The 20,633-nt window shown below is 36.6% G+C and overlaps 2 protein-coding genes across 3 annotated transcripts in view; one reads left to right on the top strand and one right to left on the bottom strand.

The window, feature by feature from the left end:
• LOC306863466 (thiamine pyrophosphokinase 1-like) overlaps positions 1-17,963 on the top strand; it is an 84,041-nt gene extending 66,078 nt beyond the window's left edge. For both annotated transcript variants that reach the window (XM_079406807.1, XM_079406806.1), the window contains 2 exons: positions 17,294-17,320; positions 17,411-17,963. In XM_079406807.1, the coding sequence (XP_079262933.1) occupies positions 17,294-17,320; positions 17,411-17,562 (179 nt within the window). In that variant the 3' untranslated portion in view covers positions 17,563-17,963. The remainder of the gene's footprint in view (positions 1-17,293; positions 17,321-17,410) is intronic.
• A 25-nt stretch (positions 17,964-17,988) lies between these two features.
• sec61g (SEC61 translocon subunit gamma) lies at positions 17,989-19,614 on the bottom strand (the record flags this gene model as incomplete). The annotated part of the gene is made up of 3 exons (XM_079406808.1): positions 19,508-19,614; positions 18,822-18,927; positions 17,989-18,095 (listed from the first exon to the last, which is right to left on the bottom strand). Exons 2-3 carry the CDS (start codon positions 18,913-18,915, stop codon positions 17,989-17,991), a joined length of 201 nt encoding a protein of 66 aa, XP_079262934.1. The 5' UTR covers positions 18,916-18,927; positions 19,508-19,614.
• Between the last annotated feature and the right edge of the window lie 1,019 nt (positions 19,615-20,633).

Here is a 20,633-nt window from a genome sequence, read left to right on the forward strand (position 1 = left end):
CCCCGCACAGATGGACACAGGAACAGCTATTCTCACGGCATGCTGCTGTGATATTTTACCAAGACGTAAAACCTCTGCTTTTGTAGGTGGCACTAAAGATTAGCACTATCTCCATGGTGAAAGTGTTATACTCTGTGAAAAAATAAATGATGCGTCATGTAGAGCTGTAGGCTAATCAGCCAATTTTAGCTCATTTAAGTGCATATATTTGATCATGTCTTATCAAATCAGATGTAGTTGTGCAAAATCACTTAAATGTAGGCAAATTAATTTTTTTGTGCTGAAAAATGATGAGCCACAGTGGATGAAAACTCAGACGCTAACTTCAAAAACATGATGAATACCAAATCTTTAAAAAATGCACAAAAATATGCTTTTATTCTACCTGCTTAAAGGGTTGTCCTTCATTTATCCCTGCTTCATTGTGTCTCGTCTGTTCAGAGGTTATAGGTTTATACACAAAAAAAAACCTGTATGCAAGCAAAATCTTGAGTGTTTAGTTCAACACAGCTTTGTCAATCCTGAACATTGTCAAATCAGATTCCTTCTGCTTTCACCAATGATCATTTGAGAAAATTACTCTGTGAATTGCACTGGCTCTATTTGTGCGAAGTTCAGTATCTTTTGAGCACAAGGAAAAGCTCATTTTTCTCTTACTGGGAGTTTTAAAGGGAAAGATAAAGTTTTTTTTCTTTTATTTAGTATTACGTGTATCACTTATGTAAAATGACTATATTTAAATTGGATTTCCCCCCTGTTTTGTTGTTCAGTGTCCTGTTAAAATGCCGGTGATACTGAAGCAAAAAAGTAGTAAAGATGGTTGCTTTGCTACTTTGAAATGCCTCACTATATTGAAATGTATGCTAATCTTACTGTTATCCTTTACTGCTAACACTCCCCTTGATATTGTTAGGTTGTGTTTGTTTCTTGGTTGAGGGAGGATTAAAGTGGAAGCAGAAAATTAAGGGATACTGACAGACTTCCTTCTGTTCATATGAATCTTTAAAAGACGTCACACTGTTCTTCTCAGAACGCCTCAGCGTGAGCTTGTATAGGACAGGCAGAACATGACATTTCGACCATTTGAAAGCTAATGCCACTTACTGTTTATAGTAAAAATGGGAGTTTTAAAGGGAAAGAGGAAGAAAATGTTATTATATTCAGTATTATGTGTATCATTTATGTATTTAAATTGTACTTCCATCCCAATTCATGATATGATTTTTTTAAATGATTCATGATTTTTTTTAAATCATGAAGGCCCACCACTAAAATAACTTAATAAGATTGTACAAATTCATACAAATTCACCATGAATTTGCCTAAATGTAAAATATTGTTAGAGTATATTGGTAATTCTTAAGCAGATCTTTTTGAAAAGGTAGTCCTAAAATGATAAATTGCTAATATTTATATTTAAAATTTTATGATACTTTTTCAAAACTTGTTCTGAAACCAAGCAAGAATTCACATATTAATTGAATACCCTTAATCATATTCATTTTTATAAACATATTATTAAATGTGTTTAGTTTTGTTTTTCATTTTGCGCTGATTCTTTAACCAGCCTTTTTTTGTGGTTATTGTAACTTGTTAAAGCTGTTCTCCTTTTCTGAAAATGCCCCAAAATTCAAAAACTCTTAAACCAGCCAACAGACCAGCCTTATTTTAGGCTGATCAAAGCATTTTTACATCAAGGTTAACATGTTAGACCTAAAAGAAAGTGTTACGGAATTTATACATCCAGTTGTTTGGCTTTTTGAGACCCAAATACAGCAATTTGTGAACCTTTTTGAGCCAGTAATCAACATTTGGAAAGCATAAAAGACTAGTTTATAAGGTCATCACTAGAATGTAGTCTCTATTGCTCTTGTGATGGACAAGAAAACATAGTGTTATGCTCTCTGGCTTTCATTCTTTGATGCGTCCTCTAAAAATAGTCCTTTTTTGTCAATACAGGCCTAAACAACCCAACTTCATTGATTTTGGTGTTTTGTCTGCTGAGAAAAGCTGGGGGAGGAGACAACGGAAAGGTTGGCCTTTGATACGTTATAGTGTGATCTGACCAACAGGTCCACTGAGACCAAGTGAACGTGTGCAGGCTGTGGAGTGTTTTTAAAAGGGTCATTTGAAGGTTTTCTTTTAGTGTCGTGGTTATAATAGGCTGGTGGTAATCACGGTTTCTCGCATGATGGCGGTGACCCTCTTTCTGTCGATGGCTCTTTTCGGTGTAGTCTGTGCTCCACAAAACACAACCCATACTTTGGGAATTGAGAAGCCGATTAAAGACGTTTTCATGGATCAAATTATGTTGATGGGTTTATAGGATTTTGGAGGTAAAGCAGGTTTGCCGTAATCGCCCTACAGCTGGTTGACTTTCCAGGTCATCTGTTAAAAAGTGAGAATGAAATTCAATATTTTCTAATAAAAGATCAAACTGCTGCGTATACTTCACTCCGGGCTGCTCATGTAGATGCTAATCTAACTGTCATAATATATATGAAAATGTATGGAGTGCAGATCAAAGTCAAACTCAGGAAAGAGGATTGTTTTTCTAATTAGTCTCCTTCCTTTTAATTTTAATTAAAAACAGCTCAATGCCAAACTCACAATAATCACAATAATCTGCATAATGCATTTTAAAATACACACTCACTCACACATGTTTTCTGGGATATTACTATTTTTGTTTTGAATGTTGTTTTGAATTTTTAATTTCTATATTTCCATAGTTTTCACACTGTGATTGTTAGGTTTCATTTAGTTTTCTCATTTCAGTTTATTCAGCTTTTTTAGTAATGTTATTTATCAAGGTTATTATAAGTGCTGTCATACAATTAACCATCGATTAATCGTATCCAAAATAAACGTTTTTGTTTACATAATATATGTGTGTACTGTGTATATTTATTATGTATGTATAAATACACACATATGCATGTATATATTTAAGAAAAATGTTATATTTGTATATTAAATATATTTATATATATAAATTATATAAATATATACATGGAAATATTTTCTAAATATATACTGTATGTGTGTATTTATATATACATAATAAATACACACAGTACACACACATATATTATGTAAACAAAAACTTTTATTTTGGATGCGATAATATATATATCAGAATCAGAATCAGAATGAGCTTTATTAGCCAGGTATGTTTGCACATACGAGGAATTTGTTGTAGTGACAGAAGCTCCACAGTGCAACAGAAAGACAGCAACAGGACAGGACACAGACAATAAAAGAATAATATACAAATAGGCAATGTACAAAACAACAAAAACACAATATATAATATAGACAATTATGTGTGTATAGGTCAAGTATGTGCAAATTAGAAATGAGAAAATAAAAATAAAATTAGTGAGTGTGGTGAATGTATAATGTATTATAGTTGTGTGTTCCTCGTTTATTGTTGAGTGTTCATGAGATGGATTGCCTGAGGGAAGAAACTGTTCCTGTGTCTGGTCGTTCTGGTGCTCAGAGCTCTGTAGCGTTGACCAGACGGTAACAGTTCAAAGAGGGAGTGTGCTGGATGTGAGGGGTCAAGAGTGATTTTACCAGCCCTTTTGCTCACTCTGGATAAGTACAGCTCTTGGAGAGTGGGGAGGGTTGTACCAATGATTCGCTCAGCAGTCCGGACTACCCTCCGTAGTCTTCTGAGGTCAGATTTGGTACCTGAGCTGAGCCAGACAGTTATTGAAGTGCAGAGGATGGATTCAATGATGGCAGAGTAGAACTGTTTCAGCAGCTCCTGTGGCAGGTTGAACTTCCTCAGCTGGCGAAGGAAGTACAACCTCTGCTGGTCCTTTTTCACAATGGACTCAATGTGATTGTCCCACTTCAGGTCCTGAGAAATTATGGTGCCCAGGAATCTGAATGACTCCACTGCAGTCACGGTTCTGTTCATGATGGTGAGTGGGGGGAGAGCAGGGGGTTTCTCCTGAAGTCTACGATCATCTCCACAGTTTTGAGCGTGTTAAGCTCCAGGTTGTTAAGACTGCACCAGACAGCCATCTCCTTAACCTCCTGTCTGTAAGCAGACTCGTCACCGTCCTGAATGAGGCAGATCAGTGTGGAGTCATCTGCAAACTTCAGGAGCTTGACAGAGGGGTCTTTAGATGTGCAGTTGTTCATGTAGAGGGAGAAGAGCAGTGGGGAGAGATTGCAGCCCTGAGGAGCTGATGGTGCGGGTGTTGGGTGTGAATTTTCCGAGCCTCACTAGCTGCTCCAGCTGGCAGATGGTGGTGGGGACGGAGAGCTGTGTCAGTTTATTATGAAGGGTGTCTGGGATGATGGTGTTAAAAGCGGAGCTGAAGTCTACGAACAGGATCCTCACATAAGTCCCTGGTCTGTCCAGATACTGCAGGATGAAGTGAAGTCCCATGTTGACTGCATCATCCACAGACCTGTTTGCTCTGTAGGCAAACTGCAGGGGGTCCAGTGTTGTCCTTCAAATAATCCAAAACCAGTCTTTGAAATGATTTCGTAGCCACAGACGTTAGAGCCACAGGTCTGTAGTCATTAAGTCCAGTAATTTTGGGTTTCTTTGGGACGGGGATGATGGTGGAGTGTTTGAAGCATGAAGGGACTTCACACAGCTCCAGTGAGCTGTTGAAGATCTGTGTGAAGATGGGGGCCAGCTGGTCAGCACAGATTTTTAGGCAGGCTGGTGACACACCGTCTGGGCCTGGTGCTTTCCGCCTTTTGTTCTTTCTGAAGACCTGGCGCACGTCATCTTCGCTGATTTGAATTGTAGGTGTGGGGGAGAGGGGGTTGCTGGAGGTGTGAATGGTTGTGTGGAGAGGTGTTCAGGGCGGGTGTGGGGTGTTTTCTTTCAAACCTGCAGTAGAACTCATTCAGGTCGTCTGCCAGTTGTTGATTCTCCAAAGTGCTGGGGGATGGTGTCTTGTAACTGGTGATATCTTTCATACCTTTCCACACTGAACCAGAATCACTGGAAGAGAATTTGTTCCTTAGCTTGTCAGAATAATTCCCCTTTGCCAGTCTTATCTCCTTTTCCAGTGTGTATTTGGCCTGTTTGTACAAGACTTTATCCCCCTTTCTGTAAGCATCTTCTTTGCCCTGACGGAGCTGTCTGAGTTTTGCAGTGGTTTGTCATTGTTGTAGGTTAACTGAGTCCTGGCAGGAACGCACATATCCTCACAGAAACTGATATAAGATGTTACAGTCTCTGTAAGCTCGTCCAGATTGTTTGCAGCAGCTTCAAAAACAGTCCAATCAGTGAGAGAGAAACAGGCTTGTAAATCCTGTGTGTGTGTGTGTATATATATATATATATATACAGGGCTCGAATTGAGGGGGCATCCCCCTCAAATGACAAAAAGCATCCCCTCTGTAAAACTACCATCACCCCCTAACCATCCCCTTTGGAATATTAATTTTGTGTATTACGTAAAACTTATCATGGACATTAAATGTTACAATTCTCTACTTATGATCATATACGAACTAAGTAACGGCGATTCGCCTATCAGAATTCAGTACTGTAACAAGCTGCGCACAAGGTTCAAAGTGGTACAGGCGCAGCTTTTGAAAATCTTTAAAAAGAAGACAACAGAAGGTATGATTTTTCCTTGATTAGAATTTAAAGACATTCTCCTGACATAATGTATGTGTGACTGTGCTGGACTGAGAGACGATAGGAGAGCTGACATTATCCAACTTTGAGAAAAGCAAAAACAAAACATGCCTTGAGAGTCCAAAAGCATTCACTGCGCGATGAAGCCCATTAAAATACAGTTAGAATGCCCTTATAATTCCTGCAAGGAAACAAAAAATACCCATGTATGAGTTTTTACGTTTTTATATTCATTGCACAAGCAATGTACTTTTCTGTATATCAGCTCATGTGCGTGAGGCCGCGAGCACAAATGTGCTATTAGTTTTATACAAAAATGCATAGCAACACAGTGTTTCATTCTGTGAATGAATCAGTTTTTGAACGAATCCAGTGAGCCAGTGATTCAACAGTCCATTCAGATGGTCTCACTTGTTTTGTTTCAATTGAATCAGCTATTTTGAACGAATCGTTTGATATGAATGATTCAGCAAGTCATTTATTAAAACAGCGACTTGCTGCCACCTACTGATGGTTTTATTTTCATATTCATTTATCCATGACAGACCTAAAACAAAGAGTATAGAAGACCATACTCTTTACCTAAACCAGCCAAGGTGCCAGCACAAAAACACATTCAGCAAAATATTGTTTAAATTCCTCCATTTCAGGCCCCAGAAGGAAAAAAAAACTAATAGTTAATTTAATAAGGATAATTTTTAATTAAATAGAAACCAATTTTGTAATCATTGTGTAAAATTAGCCACAGAACCAACCTCCCCCTTAATTATTAGAACGAACTAATATTAAAATGAAAACAAAATATAAAATGTAAAACTGAATAAAAAATATTAATTAAACCTATATTAGTATCTCGATGCTAAAATAACACTGCTATTATTTTTTTTTATTACGTATAAGTTAGGTTTAGTTAAATATATAACAAATATTTATTTAAGTTGGATATTTAAGTTATCTCAACAAATTTTTAATTGTTATAACTAATTACATCAACATTTTTTGCAGTAGTTTCCATTTTTCCTAAATTTTTATTTTTCAGTTTTCTACATAAGAATATGTTTTTGTTTTAGTTTTCATTTAACCTTTCGTAAACAGTAATAACACTGTGGTGTTCATGTTAAAATCTTATTTGTTTTTCTGAATCAGGAAGGAAATAGCAAAAAGTATTTGTTCAGTCAGGGAGAAAACCATTTTAAATCATTTTATCTGAAATCATAACCTCTCCGCCCATGACGATAATAAAAACAAATGAGCTGCCCACTCGGGTTGCAGGGTCACATGGGAAAACGATCAAAGATTACAAAGCACACCTGTGTTAGTGAATCAATACGCTGTCGTAGATAAGGCCAGATATTTCAGAGATATCGGTTAATGCCATTAGCTTGTATGGGCATAGGTCAAAACAGGACAAATACTAGTTATAACTGACAAAATAAACTAACCGAAATTGCATGTCATTATTTTGTGGCAAATCAATTTCGAGGAAGGTGTCATAGATGCAATTACTTCCCCACAAATGGTCTTTCCACTGCACAAAAAGCTTCTTTTGGGGTCTTGAAAGATGTCAGGTCTCTTAATGGAACAATGCCTGACAAAGCGTCCTGCTCTACATTCTCATTTGCATATCAGAATGACTGTGAGTGGTGAAGAGCTTCAATTCCATCAAAAATTGGCTGACAGGTTTTGTTCAGATCAGGAAAGAGTAGACTCTCTCTCTCTCTCACGCTCGCAGCGCGATGACAGTAATTCAAACTGGGCTAAATGCAATCCCACATTATGCTCACTGTTAAGGTAAAGTGAGCATGACTCAGCAGGTTTTAAAGCGCGCCATAACTCTGATTGTTAGAGCGTCTGGGAAGCAGGCAGAGCTTTTTAATATTAAGCTGTCAAATGGATAGCGGGGCGAATCCCCAGCAAGAATGACTTCAGAGAGACTCGTGCTTGTAGGAGTCCCAGAAGTGTCTTTTCCCATTTCGCTAATGTGCTCCTTAGCCCTGTGAGACACAACTTCGTTGCTGTGAATTTTAATGATGCTTTTAGGGGTTGGGAAATGTGTAAAGAGAAAAAATGCTGCAAGATGGGATCAAAAAAAACAATGGATGTCAAAAGTCGGTAGAGAAATCTGAGCCTGGGGCTGAAGAAAATCCTTTGAAATTACAAATACGGGTCGGTTTGCGCTTCTGTGTGAATAAGCTTTGGAGGTGTTAGTGGTTTTGTGAGTTTAAAGAGACGGAACAGAGCCTCTTTTATCCAGTTCAAGACATTTAAAACAATCACCGGAGTCCTGCTTTCATAAAAGCACTTTGAATGACATTGGCAGCACTTTCCAGAGTAAATACTCAACACTAGGAGCTGCTTTGCAGCGCTTAAGATTTCATCTTTTAGTCATGATGTCTTTTAATGTTACTGTGACATCGTCAATTGAAAGTACTGAGGTGGTTTAGCCAAAAGACATCCTTCTCATGCTGTCATTAAAAGACAGCCTTATTAAAATGACTCAGCGTACATCACTTCCTGTCCTGCTTCTAGTCTTACTTTGGTCAAATAGATGTTGATCTAACTTAGTTTTTGTGTACCTGTCTTAAGGAAAACTTCAACCATTATACCTCTTCCTAAGATTTCTAAATCCATGGAGCTAAATGATTTTCGTCCTGTTGCATTAGTGCAGGGGTGCCCTAATGGGGGGAAGGTTAGGACGATAAGGGAGAGGTGGTCCGGTATGCGATTTCTACCAAGGGGGAAACCCAAACCTCCCCCTAAGTTTGATTTTGTTTACCTGTTTTTGTGGTTGTTGGATTTTTTAAGTTTTACAGTCCAGCAGTTCTAACTTGGGTGAGTTCATATTTTGGTGTGGAGAATCAAACCTTGTTCTTAATACTTTAAAAATGTGCATAAATTTAGGGAAGCGTCCATGCAATTTAGTACAATTAGTGCACTGGCCCTTCGCCTGGAGGTCAGGGTTCATACAAGGTGCTTAAATTGCTTGATGTACTTGAATTAGACTTTTTGAAATTTAAGTCCTGGAAAACCCTTGAAAGCAGACATATTTTTGAGAAAGTACTTGAAAAGTACTTGAATTTTTAAAGGGCAGTATGTATGAAATTAGTGTTATTTTATTTCTCGATAAAACAGTCTTTTTACGCAAAATAACAATGTAGCGCATCTGATATAAATACGGAGCCATTTCTCGCGGCTTTTAGCAGCGCACGAGATCTCGCGATATTACTCCTTAAGGTTAAAAGTGGTCTCGTGATATTAGTATAAAGTTGTGTTTGTGGTAAAACCTTTGATTGTGCTTGCATTATATTGTTCGGTCTCATATTGCATGAGCTGTTCGTTTGGGTTTCATTTGGGAACGCTTATAAAGTGTAACGCGTTTTGTGTTGCACTGTTATCATTTACAAGCATTGGAGCTCGTCTCCATCTCAGCCGCTCGGTCCACAAACTCTTCCTCTGCATATGCTGTTTGTGTTGCTTAACATTAATCTGGGAAAATACTGCATGTTATCTCACTAGATTTGTAACATAAATCATTTATAAACCAATGCCAACACAAGAGAATATATCAACATATTTCTAAATATGCGATTTGTACATCATGATTTAAAAATAAAAGTTCAAACCCTTGCTCTGAGTTTGCTTGTGGCCAAATATTAAAATTACATGGATTTAAACGTCATTGAATCATGCTGTAAAGTGAAACATCGCTAGGCCGTTGGCGCCCTTTGCAGGTATTTGTTATAATACATAATATATTGAAGTTGGTTATGTTCATATTTTGTGTAGGCATATTACATTATGTAGTCCTATTTTATCAGCGTTGTTCAATAAAACCATGTAATTACTTTGTTTTGATACTTTATTTGAACCAATTATTATTGCCCCTTCGTTAGTTTATATATAAATAGTCTTAATAAAGCCTGTTTTTCACTTAGGTCCAATACTAAAAAATATCAGATTACTAAATTTTCTAAATAATCAATAGATTACTTGATTAGCAAAATAATCCATTAGTTACAGCCCTAGATTAGTTAAAATATTTCTAAAAACAACTGTATTGTTTTGATTTGTGTGATTAAAAAACAAATATTTTGTCATTTAAAAAAAAATCTTAAAAATAGTATTAAAATATTGTCATTTCTAGTGAACCAAGTATCTGTATATCTCGTGAGCGAAGTGTATTGTCACACACCCTTGTGCTGATAAGTGGTGATTTAGCTCATAATTTCCCAGGTGTATGATACAGCTTTCATTCTTCAGGTCAATCATATATTCATGAAAAAATCTAGGAATAAGGAAATTTGAATAAGGTTTGGATAAGGAAAGCGATAACTGCCATAATATCCTTTCAAATGTTAAAGTTGCCACAGTCATTGCATGCTTTTGTGCTGCACTTTATTTGTACCGTTTTGTTTTATTAGTTTATTAGAATTTGAAAGATAATAACAATATAGTTTGATGAGTGAGATCTCTGATTTTAGTCCTTGAAAACCAAAAAAGTAGTGCTTGAAAGTCCTGGAATTGTGTATTGACGTCTTTCCGCAGTTGAAACAAGATACCTTCTGATGTTCATTCATGTTTATTTCATGCTATAATAAGTAAAGAGGAAAAGATGATCGGTTCACATGCCGCTTGAACTGAAGCGCTACAGTGATCTGCCACAACATTTTAAAGAGCCACAAAAAAAGTATTTATTGGTTGAATTTCTTTTAAAAAATTACAAAATTTGAAAGCTGAGATTTTGTTTCATACTAAAAGTAACCTGCTCTGTCTTGTCTGTCAGCATGTTGTCAGTTTCCTCTTTGCTCTGCAATGTATTTTTCACTGCGTGAGAACATGACGTGTGGCTTGAGAGTGCCATGGCTTGTCGGACGTAGGTGGGCAGGTTTTTTCGAAGGATCAATTCAGAGGGTTACAGAATGTAAATATCTAGGGGTTGTCTTCGATCACAAGATGCAGTGGGATAAATAGACTGAAGTTATTAGCAAAAAGGGACATCAAAGTGTGTAGATGTTTCTGTATTAAAAATGTTTAGTGCTTTTATTGAGAATGTCATTACATTTTGTTTCACTGGTTGGTTTGGAAATGCTACTGAGGCACAAAAGTTTTCATGTAGGAAAATTGTAACTATAGCTAGCAGATTGTTTGGTCACCCCCTCATTGGCCTAGAACAAATTTACTAAACCAGATCAATTTGTTTAGGAAGTCAGTTCTGTGTAAGAAAAAAAATTCAAAAAACAAATCTGCGCCAAAAAAATAAAATAAATTCTGCCACAAGTGATTAAGTTAATGAATGAATTCTTTTTTTTTTTACCGAAATGTATCAGTAAGGATCATGTTAATAAACTTACTGATAAAAAAGATTCCTACGGGGATAAATAAAGTGCATTAACTCTTTAACGTTGTTGTTGTTTTTTGTTTTGTTTTTTGAGCATCAGAAACTTCTTTCAAATACTTTCAAAAACTTACCTCAAACTTTTGAACGGTAAACCATCTACAACACCATAATACTGTGTAGATGGACAAGCACACACATTTTCTAAAGAAAATGTGGAAAATCTAGTTCAGTGTTTGTAATCATTAAGTAGATGACAAAGAGATATTTTCACCTTGATGTCAGTTTCTTCACAGTTATATCTCATTTCACTTGCTTTTATAGTTATTGCACATAAAAAATGGAACAGAATTGCTTTTATGCTAGAGTTTTTGTCTCATAATCTCAGAAGGTCTTGCGTCCTGCAGCAAAATGCAAAATACGAACTTGGTTTTTTTTTTCTTTTTGTCATTTATTTTCCTCATTAAAATGATTTTATGACTTATTTAGAAGAACAGCTGCATGCAGTATGATAGCCTTCAAATAGTAGAATCTGCATTTACTAATGGAAGACTTGGGCTCTAATCCATTCCGTCTTGTCTGCTAGGTTCAATGAGGCGTTTTCACTTTGAAACGGCATGAATGTATAACCTTGGCTCAGCCTGCACTCTTCAGACAGTGGTTTACGTCAAAAGGACAGACTGACATTTCTCTACATACAGTCAGTCTGCGTTGCGGTTTCTAGCTTTTATTATTTTAAATTGGGGTTCTTTATGACGGCTGTTGCTGAGATGCCACTTCAGCATCTCTGTTTTGGAGGAAATGATGTAGCTGCAGGGGACCGAACTGTCATATTCCTATGGGAAAGGCAGAAAGCAGACCTTCTCTCATCTGAAGGTCGAATTAGCATTGTGTCGTCGCCTCAGCCTTGTAACCTCCCTCCAATGAAGCCATAAACATTTAATAGAAGCGCTATCAATGCCCACCAGATGGCTTGAACAGCAGCACACCTCACCTCACACGATAAGCACAGAGGAAAACGAGTTTTTGGGGCATAAAAGTACCGTTTTTGCTTCAAAATTATCAACTGTGACTCAGCCCCATGGCTATAGCGTGTTTTCGACTCGGTTCCTCTCTGAGGCTTCGTGTAATTTGCTCTGTAAATATTGGGTACTTAAGCGAAGTACATTGGTGCTGGAAATGCGATTACTACATGCAAACATCTTCATTGTTATCAATAACAGCAACGCATTAATTTCTGCTCTTGCCGCCGTGTCAGATATCGATCAGAATCGGGCTGAGGAGATTGCTAATGAAGCTTCCTGAATGCTCTGAGAACCAGCTTTGTGTTAAAGCCAGATTTATTATTCATGCTTAACTGTCCAAACCTTGGTATCTGTCATGCTAATATTAACGCCGGATGGTTAAAGATCCAGTTGGATGCAAATGTTCTCCCTGTTGGTTGCTTTGACAAGCTTACAAATAGCAAACTTACTATTAAAGAAATAGTTTACTCAAAATTTTGCATTATATCACTTGCTCAGCAATGGGTCCTCTGAAGTGAATGGGTGCCGTCAGAATGAGAGTCCAAACAGCTGATAAAAACATTACAATAATCCACACAATTCTAGTTCATCTATTAACAAATCCATCAAGACATTTTTAACTTTAAACCGTTGCTTCTGGCTAAAATCCATCAAATGTGGTGTCCTCTCATATCAAAATCCAACAACAAAGATGTCTAAAACTGTTTTGGATGGTTTTCACTTGTAAACGGTGCTTGATCTGTCCATATTGTTCTCCTGATTCAGACAAGACAACTTTTTCATTAGAGAAAGCAATATTATATATAGCTGAAACCAATGGTTTGAAGTTAAAAACATCTTAATGATGGATTTTTTTCTCACGCTAGATGTTAACTGATGGATTTGAGTTGTGCGGATTACTTGTGGATTATTGTGATGTTTTTATCAGGTGTTTGGACTCTCATTCTGACGGCACCCATTCACTGCAGAGGATCCATTGGTGAACAAGTTATGTAGTGATAAATTTCTGCATCTTGGATGGCCTAAGGGTGAGTGTATGGGCAAGTATATTTTCAGTAAACTTTCATTTTTGGGTGAACTATTCCTTTAAAAGCTTATTATTGGTGTTTGCTAAGGCTATTATCACTACTATTGCTCATTCTTAGGACTAAGGATTTGAAACCTAAATTGACCTGCAGTTTCTGTGACAGATATTAATTATCTGGCTTGTTGAGGTGTGATATTATATTTCTAGCTGATCAAACTTACACTTTTTACCTAGTGGATGTTAAAAAAGAAAAAATATATACATAGTGTTAGACTTGAATTGAAGGAGGTACCTGAGCTGTATCTGGGGACAACAATATCATAGAGATGCACCAGTCAAAAGTATGGGGTCAGTGATTATTCTACTCATCAAAGGAACCTGAAACAAATACAGTGGTTTCCACAAACATATTAAGCAGAGCAACTGTTTTCAATATTGATTATAAGAAATGTTTATTGATCAGCAAATTAGCATATTAGAATGATTTTTCTGAAGGATCATGTGACACTGAAGCCTGGAGTAATGGCCACTGAAAAATCAGCTTTGCATCACAGGAATAAATTACATGTTTAAATATACTGAAATAGAAAATGGTTATTTTTAATTGTAATAATATTTTGGATTGTTACGAACCACAGAATACTATAACAACTGCAAAGAAACATGGAAACACTAAGAATTATCTAGACTATTTTGAGAGTGATCATTTATTTGGGAGCATACATTTCAACAAAATATATGATAGATTTTATGTTAAATCTACAGGAATCCTTTACGCCGGTGGTTCTCAACCACATTCCTGGAGGACGGTGTGTTTGAATACGGTGTGTTTGATTAAGGAGACATGCAAAATGTGCAGTGCTGGGGGTCCTCCAGGAATGCGGTTGAGAACCACTACTTTACGGTACACTGTAAGGAAAGCAGATCAATATTAATTTACACATCAGCCTCTGCACCACTGCATGCATATCTGTTTGTATTCCTGTACATGTCTGCATGAAGAGGTTTCCATGAAGCTGCTGTAATGTGTTGGAGTGGAGGCTGAGAGTTTCTGCTCGTATCTGTGTGCTTTGCCTCAAGGCCCATCTGTCCACACATCTGCTGCCACACATTCCTCCACAGCACACTCTTCATCTGAGTGTCCACTATCAGAGCTTCATCGGCTTCACACTGTGGCTCGTCAGCATACTTTTGATGGAGAAAACATCGAGAGGTCAGGGATCTCATTAAACTGCTTCTTTGATAAAGAATGCTGATCTGACGACGTCCCTCTTGCTGTTGAATTTCACGCAGTTCATTTCAGATATCGTGTAGGCTTACAGTGCATTACAGTATATTAGTGTATTATATAGAGTATACTATTATTGACCTACCGCTTTGAAGATAGATAGATAGATAGATAGATAGCTAGATAGATAGATAGATAGATAGATAGATAGATAGATAGATAGATAGATAGATAGATAGATAGATAGATAGATAGATAGATAGATAGATAGATAGATAGATAGATAGATATTTTTTTACATGTGTTTGTTTACATAATATATGTAAAGCATATACATGTGTATATTTAATATATGTAATATATATTTATATAAATCATATATTAATATGAATATATATTTACATGTAAATATTTCTTATATGTGTATATATAAATACACACACACATATATAAATATTTAAGTAGGCTATGTGTAATATATATTTTTATATAATATAAATCATATATATATATATATATATATATACGCATGTAAATATTTCATAACATATACATGTGTGTATTTATATATGCATATAGATATAAACAGTACAGATACATATATTATGTAAAAACAAACTTTAATCTATATTAAACTATTTGACAGCCCCAAAAAATATGTAATTTATATTATGTATATATTTTATTAAATAATATTTTATGTGTATAAATATATAGATTATAATTTAGGGAACAAGAGCTTATCATTTATTTTAACTTTATTTGATTTATTTATCCATTTAATTTTAATCCAGGTTTATTTACACAATAATGCATCCCATATGCCTTTCAGATACTGCTGTTTGAAAATGCTGAATAAGAAAAAGGTGTATAATACTTCAAATGTTTAATCTTCAGCATTTTGAAAGAGGCCAGCTTGCATTTATTGCTGAAAATGACGCGGCACGCAGCGCATCTCACAGTGCTTTGTCGCCACCACTGGTCAAGTCGTGAACTGCAAGATGAGAGCAGGCACTGCTTTAGGTCTGTTTGATCACTAAATATGCGTCTGTTTAAGAGCAGCAACCGGGGGGCGGTAAGTTAATTACAAAGTTTAGTCAAGGTTATCAATGTTTCGATCTTTGCATCTTTGAAATGGACTTAATTATCAGAGTGACATGCGTGATTAACTGGAGGAGGCCATTGTGAGCAGTTCATCGCTAGTGACTTCGCTTGTTTTTCCTCTTGTCATGCTGCCTTTGAAGTCTGTTCAGTAGCCTCAGAGTAAAACAGCTCATTTAGCGTCAGATATTGCCTTGTTTACTTCGTTTTCTCTTGCTTCGACTGGATAATATTTTAGGGGACATATATTTTCATGTTTAATTTTGATGCGTATTTACTGTTCGGTGAAATTAAGTCTTCTAGGCCATTAATGGATTCTGGGTATGACTTCTGATAGGGAGAGTTTGTTTAAATACGTTTGTGTGTAGGATACATTGTGAATGACAACTTAGACTTTATTAAATTTCATTTTTCTTAAGCTTAGTATTCTCTCTCTCTCTCTCTCTCTCTCTCTCTCTCTCTCCTTCTGTGTGTGTGAGAAAGAGAGACCCTGGACCACAAAACCAGTCATAAGGGTCCATTTTTTTTAAAAAGTTTACATAATCTGAAAGCTGAATAAATAAGCTTTCCATTGATGTATGGCTGAGATACAACTATGAAAACCGGAAAAAATAAATCTAAATACTGAGAAAGTCGTCTTTAAATTTGTCCAAATGATGTCGATGTTCTTAGCGATGCATATTACTAATCAAAAATTAAGTTTTGATTTTACGATAGAAAATTTACCAAATATATTCATGGAGCATGATCTTTACCTAATATCCTGATTTTGGCATAAAAGAAAAATCGCCACTGGGGGTCAGTATAGGTTCAGCAGAGACTAACTTGAAAAGTATTTTACTAAAGATAAGAAAAAAAAAAGTTAAATAGTTTCGCATGAAAACCTGTTGCAGAAGAGTACAAAACCACAGCGTTAACCAGTCTGGTGCTCCAAATAATAAACTCTCTTCTCCACTGCAGTGGCCTCACATAAATGACTTCGGTCAAGTGTGTCTGATGTTATAAGGGACCACTGAAATTCTTAATTTGGTCACATTCCTGCTAACAGGTATAACTCCTTTCTGAGTGGCACCTGGGCCTCTCTGAAGGGAATAGCATGCTCGGTGATCAAGAGAAATGTACGCTTTTGTTTCAGGATGGCTGGGGCCATTGAACTCTGTCTGGCACCCAGATTACAGCACCGCTGCTGCTCGGGGTTTCCAGTGAGCAGTTAAATTGAATGAGAGAGCCAAAGCCAGAGACAGAGAAAACAGTGTCGTTCCCACCAGGTTACGCGAGGGCATGTTCTGTACCACTTCACTCATTAGAACATTTCCACAAGCACCCCTGGCGGGTTTGGTGAGAAGTCTTGGGCGGCCAATTTAATTAAAACTACAGCAGGCGGAGTCGGTGTATTCACAGCTTTTAGTGGTTACTTGGACACTTTGGTTGCATTTTTTCTTATCCCCTTCATTTCTCACCCTTCCTTGCATCTTAAAGTCTTGTGAAGTGAAAAGCGTTTATAAAAATCAAATCCATCAAGATGTTTTAACTTTAAACCATCACTTCTGGTCAAAATACCAGTCTATAATAAAGCTTTCTCCAGTGAAAAATTCCATCCCTTGTAGTTCTTTTTACATCAAAATGCACCAATTTTGTTTAGGCCATTTTTTTTTTCTTTTCATTGTTTGCTTGTTTTCTATTTGTGCAGAACTGTTTTTGGACTATTTTTCCGCTTGTAAATGGTGTTTGATCTGTGTGTATTTCTCTCCAGATTCAGATAAGACTTTTTGCTAGAGGAAGCAATAGTATGGATAAAGGATTCACATTTTAGCTGGAAGCAATGGTTCTTAATAAAGGATTGTTTCTTACATATATGTAGCTTTTGACTTCAAATGCATTAATTGATGTACTACAGTAATAAATTATTTGTGCATTGTGATGTTTTAATCAGCTGTTTGAACTCTCATTCTGACAGCACCCATTAACTGCAGAGGATCCATTGGTGAGCAAGTAACAATGCCATCTATTGCTTTTTTAAAACGGTTTGGAAAAAATAAAACTATACTTATTACCTTTTGTCCCCTTTTTATAGACAATCAAGTATTGGCTTTTGGACAGCTTGTAAGCACATCCAACCCTTATGAGGACCATGACCCCAAAGGCGGCAGAAAACCTGTAACGGTCACCACCGACAAGCCACTTTTATGGAGCATGGGAATTAAACCACTGTGCACAAAGCACTAAACCTTTAAAATGTGCCTTTTCCTCAGCACTAACAGCCTTTTATTAATGAAGACAATGAGTAGTGTAACCTTTGATTTATTAACACAGCCAAATAAAAATGTTAACATGCACAAAAAACATGATTTATACAAATTTCCACATTCAGTCCAGCATCCAACACCGTTTCAGGCAGCCGAAGGTCAGTTTGGCCTCACAATGCAGCTGATTCAACCACCACTGTTAACAAAAGACAAACAATCCAGCTTTGATCAAAGACTAAATCAAATCAAAGACTGAATAAAAAACTAAATGTCTGTTCAAAAGGCAATTTGCACATTTAAATGCACTGTAGTATTAGATTGTATCCTGTTTATGTAGTCAATGTTTTTTCACATTACTTGCAATAAAAGACTGAAATACATTGTTGTGTGTATTTTTGTGGCGTACTTACACAATGATATTGTTGATGGGGATGTGGATGAGTTTGACAAAGAATCCAATGAAGCCCATGATGGCAAATCCAATTGCCGTTGCCATGGCAATCTTTTGGAATTCTAGAGAGCAGGAAATAAAATGAAGCCATTTTATCATAAATGTGAAACAGACTTAAGTGCATGCAATGTTAAATATGCTTAATAAATACAAATATAACACTGTATACGGTCAAATGCAGTAGAGATTAACAGTTTGTTACTTTTCTGAAAATAAACCGTCAAATAAAACAGGTTTAGAAATATAACGTTTTCATTTACAAACATTGTTTCACACATTTTCTCCTCTGAAACTGATTTTTCTCGTTTTATCTTTTCCACTGCCAATATCTTTATCACAAACAACTCATCTGCATTTAGCTCAAGAGAACTTCATAATTTTTCATATCTAATTATAGCATCAGTATTCCTTAAAGGGATAGTTCACCCAAAAATGAAAATTGGGTCATCATTTACTCTCAAGTAGTTTCAAACCTGTATGAATGTCTTTGTTCTGCTGAACACAAAGGAAGATGTTCTGTTGGAAACAGCAGTTCTGGGGCACCATTGACTTCCATAGTATTTTTTTATTTATTTTTTCTACTATGGAAGTCAATGGTGCCCCAAAACAGCCTGGTTACAAACTTTCTTCAAAATATCTTCCTTTGTGTTCAGCAGAACAAAGACATTCATACAGGTTTGAAACTACTTGAGTAAATGACAGAATTTTCATTTTTGGGTGAACTATCCCTTTAAGTTAATGTATGCTTATCGATGCTTTGAGTTAAAACGACAAAAGACTGGACGTACCTTTTCTATCTGGCTTTGTGCATCTTTTCACGAGTCTGATGGAGTCCTTGACGAACTGCCTGCTGGGCTCCACGAACTGCATAACCTGATCCATGCTGATGTGAGGCTGGAGAGAGAACAGAACATTTTAACTCACAAATGTGAACAACAACCACTACACATCCTCATCAGAAAACGAATCACTACATCAACATCTCACAGAAACCAGTTAGATGCTTTATACAGGTTTCACTACGTATGAATTTATTAAACCCAGATATCCTAAACCCAAGCACAACAATCCCATCTACTGAAAAGCTAGTTTTATTAAATATATTCTCAAAAGGTGCCAGTTGTTAAACACATATCGGTGTTAACTAACGTTAGCTACAAGTCTTTAGTGACCAATGACTATAATCTACAGATTGTCAAACTAGCACTGTTAGCCTACATACTGCGCACTTTACACTAGGTAAAAACATTTACAGTAGACTTCAATAGTCATTTCCTAATTGATAATTGAACATAAGCAACTAAATGTGAAATATTTTTAACTCAGACTAAGAAAGTGGTCACATCTGATCAGTCAAAAACAGTGTTTACGCAGAAACTCACCGACTACAACAGACACGTCCTCAGTAAGACTGTATTATAACCTTATTTTACGTTATAACAATAAAAACTTCTAAACACGAAAATAAACTTACCTGTGTTGACAAATCAAAGGACGAAGCAGTGGTTCAGCAGCAAGCAACAAACTGACTCTGTTGTGTGTAAAGCCACGTAGATTTAACTGCGGAAAGACTGACGCAGCGTTAAAAGTAACGCATGCGCGCTCGCTCCCGACTCCTGCGCACAGTTGACGTGCTCACTGCCATCTAGTGACTGGAGTTTAGCGCGCAAAACGACTTGTCCACATCATCTTTAGTTGTGTAGGCTAGCTATCTGTCTGTGAGGATTGTTACATGGATCCTAGCTTTTCAAACAGTTTTTCTAAACATACGACGAGGCATTTCATGTGCTTTAGTAGAATCTTATGCTTACACTTAAGCAAGGTTAAATTATACAAAGCTCCTAAAAGGATGTGGTGGAGAAACAAAACAAAAGAAAGTACCAAATGTAGGCTCAGGAGGAGCCTAATCATTCAGTCCTATCAATCATCAGTACAAGCCTAAATAAGCAGCTCTCATTGCACTGTCCCAGTGTCAATTCTTCCAGCATCCCTCCACCTCCCCAGCTCCTCCTTTTTTTGTTTTTCTCCCTCTAGGTAGTACCGCAATGGGGGGTTGAACTCGAGTCTCAGGTTCGAGCCTCCATTAAGGACAGCAAGTCAAGTTCGTTTACCATTAACCATCAAGAACAGATGGGCAGGCGAACTCGTGAATCATAGTTTTACGTTCGTTTGCAAAATACAAAGTTTCCCGGTGAACACAAAAGTTTTGTGAGCGAACGTAAAGTTTTTCGAGTGAACGCAAAGTTTCTAGAAGAACATTTTGCGAGCCAACACAAAATCATTCAAATATTTTTTCATGATCATCATATTTTATCTATCGTCCCTTTACTTGTGAGCCCCCAAAACTTTTGCGTTCTCCTGTGAAATTGCGTTATATAGTTTACAAAGTATAGTTTTTCTAAAAGTTTCTCAGGGGAACGCTAAAGTTCTGCAAGAGAACGCAAGGAAACGCAACATTTTTGTGAGATAACGCAAAATCATTGAAATTTTTGTCCCATCTAATTTTATTTACCATTACCTTTCTTGGGGGAACGCAATACTTTTGCTAGAGAAAGCGAAAAAGCATTGAAAAACTTGCATCTATTTGTTTTTTCCATCAC

Source organism: Barbus barbus (genome assembly GCF_936440315.1).
Source record: "Barbus barbus genome assembly, chromosome: 44".
Lineage (NCBI taxonomy): Eukaryota > Metazoa > Chordata > Actinopteri > Cypriniformes > Cyprinidae > Barbus > Barbus barbus.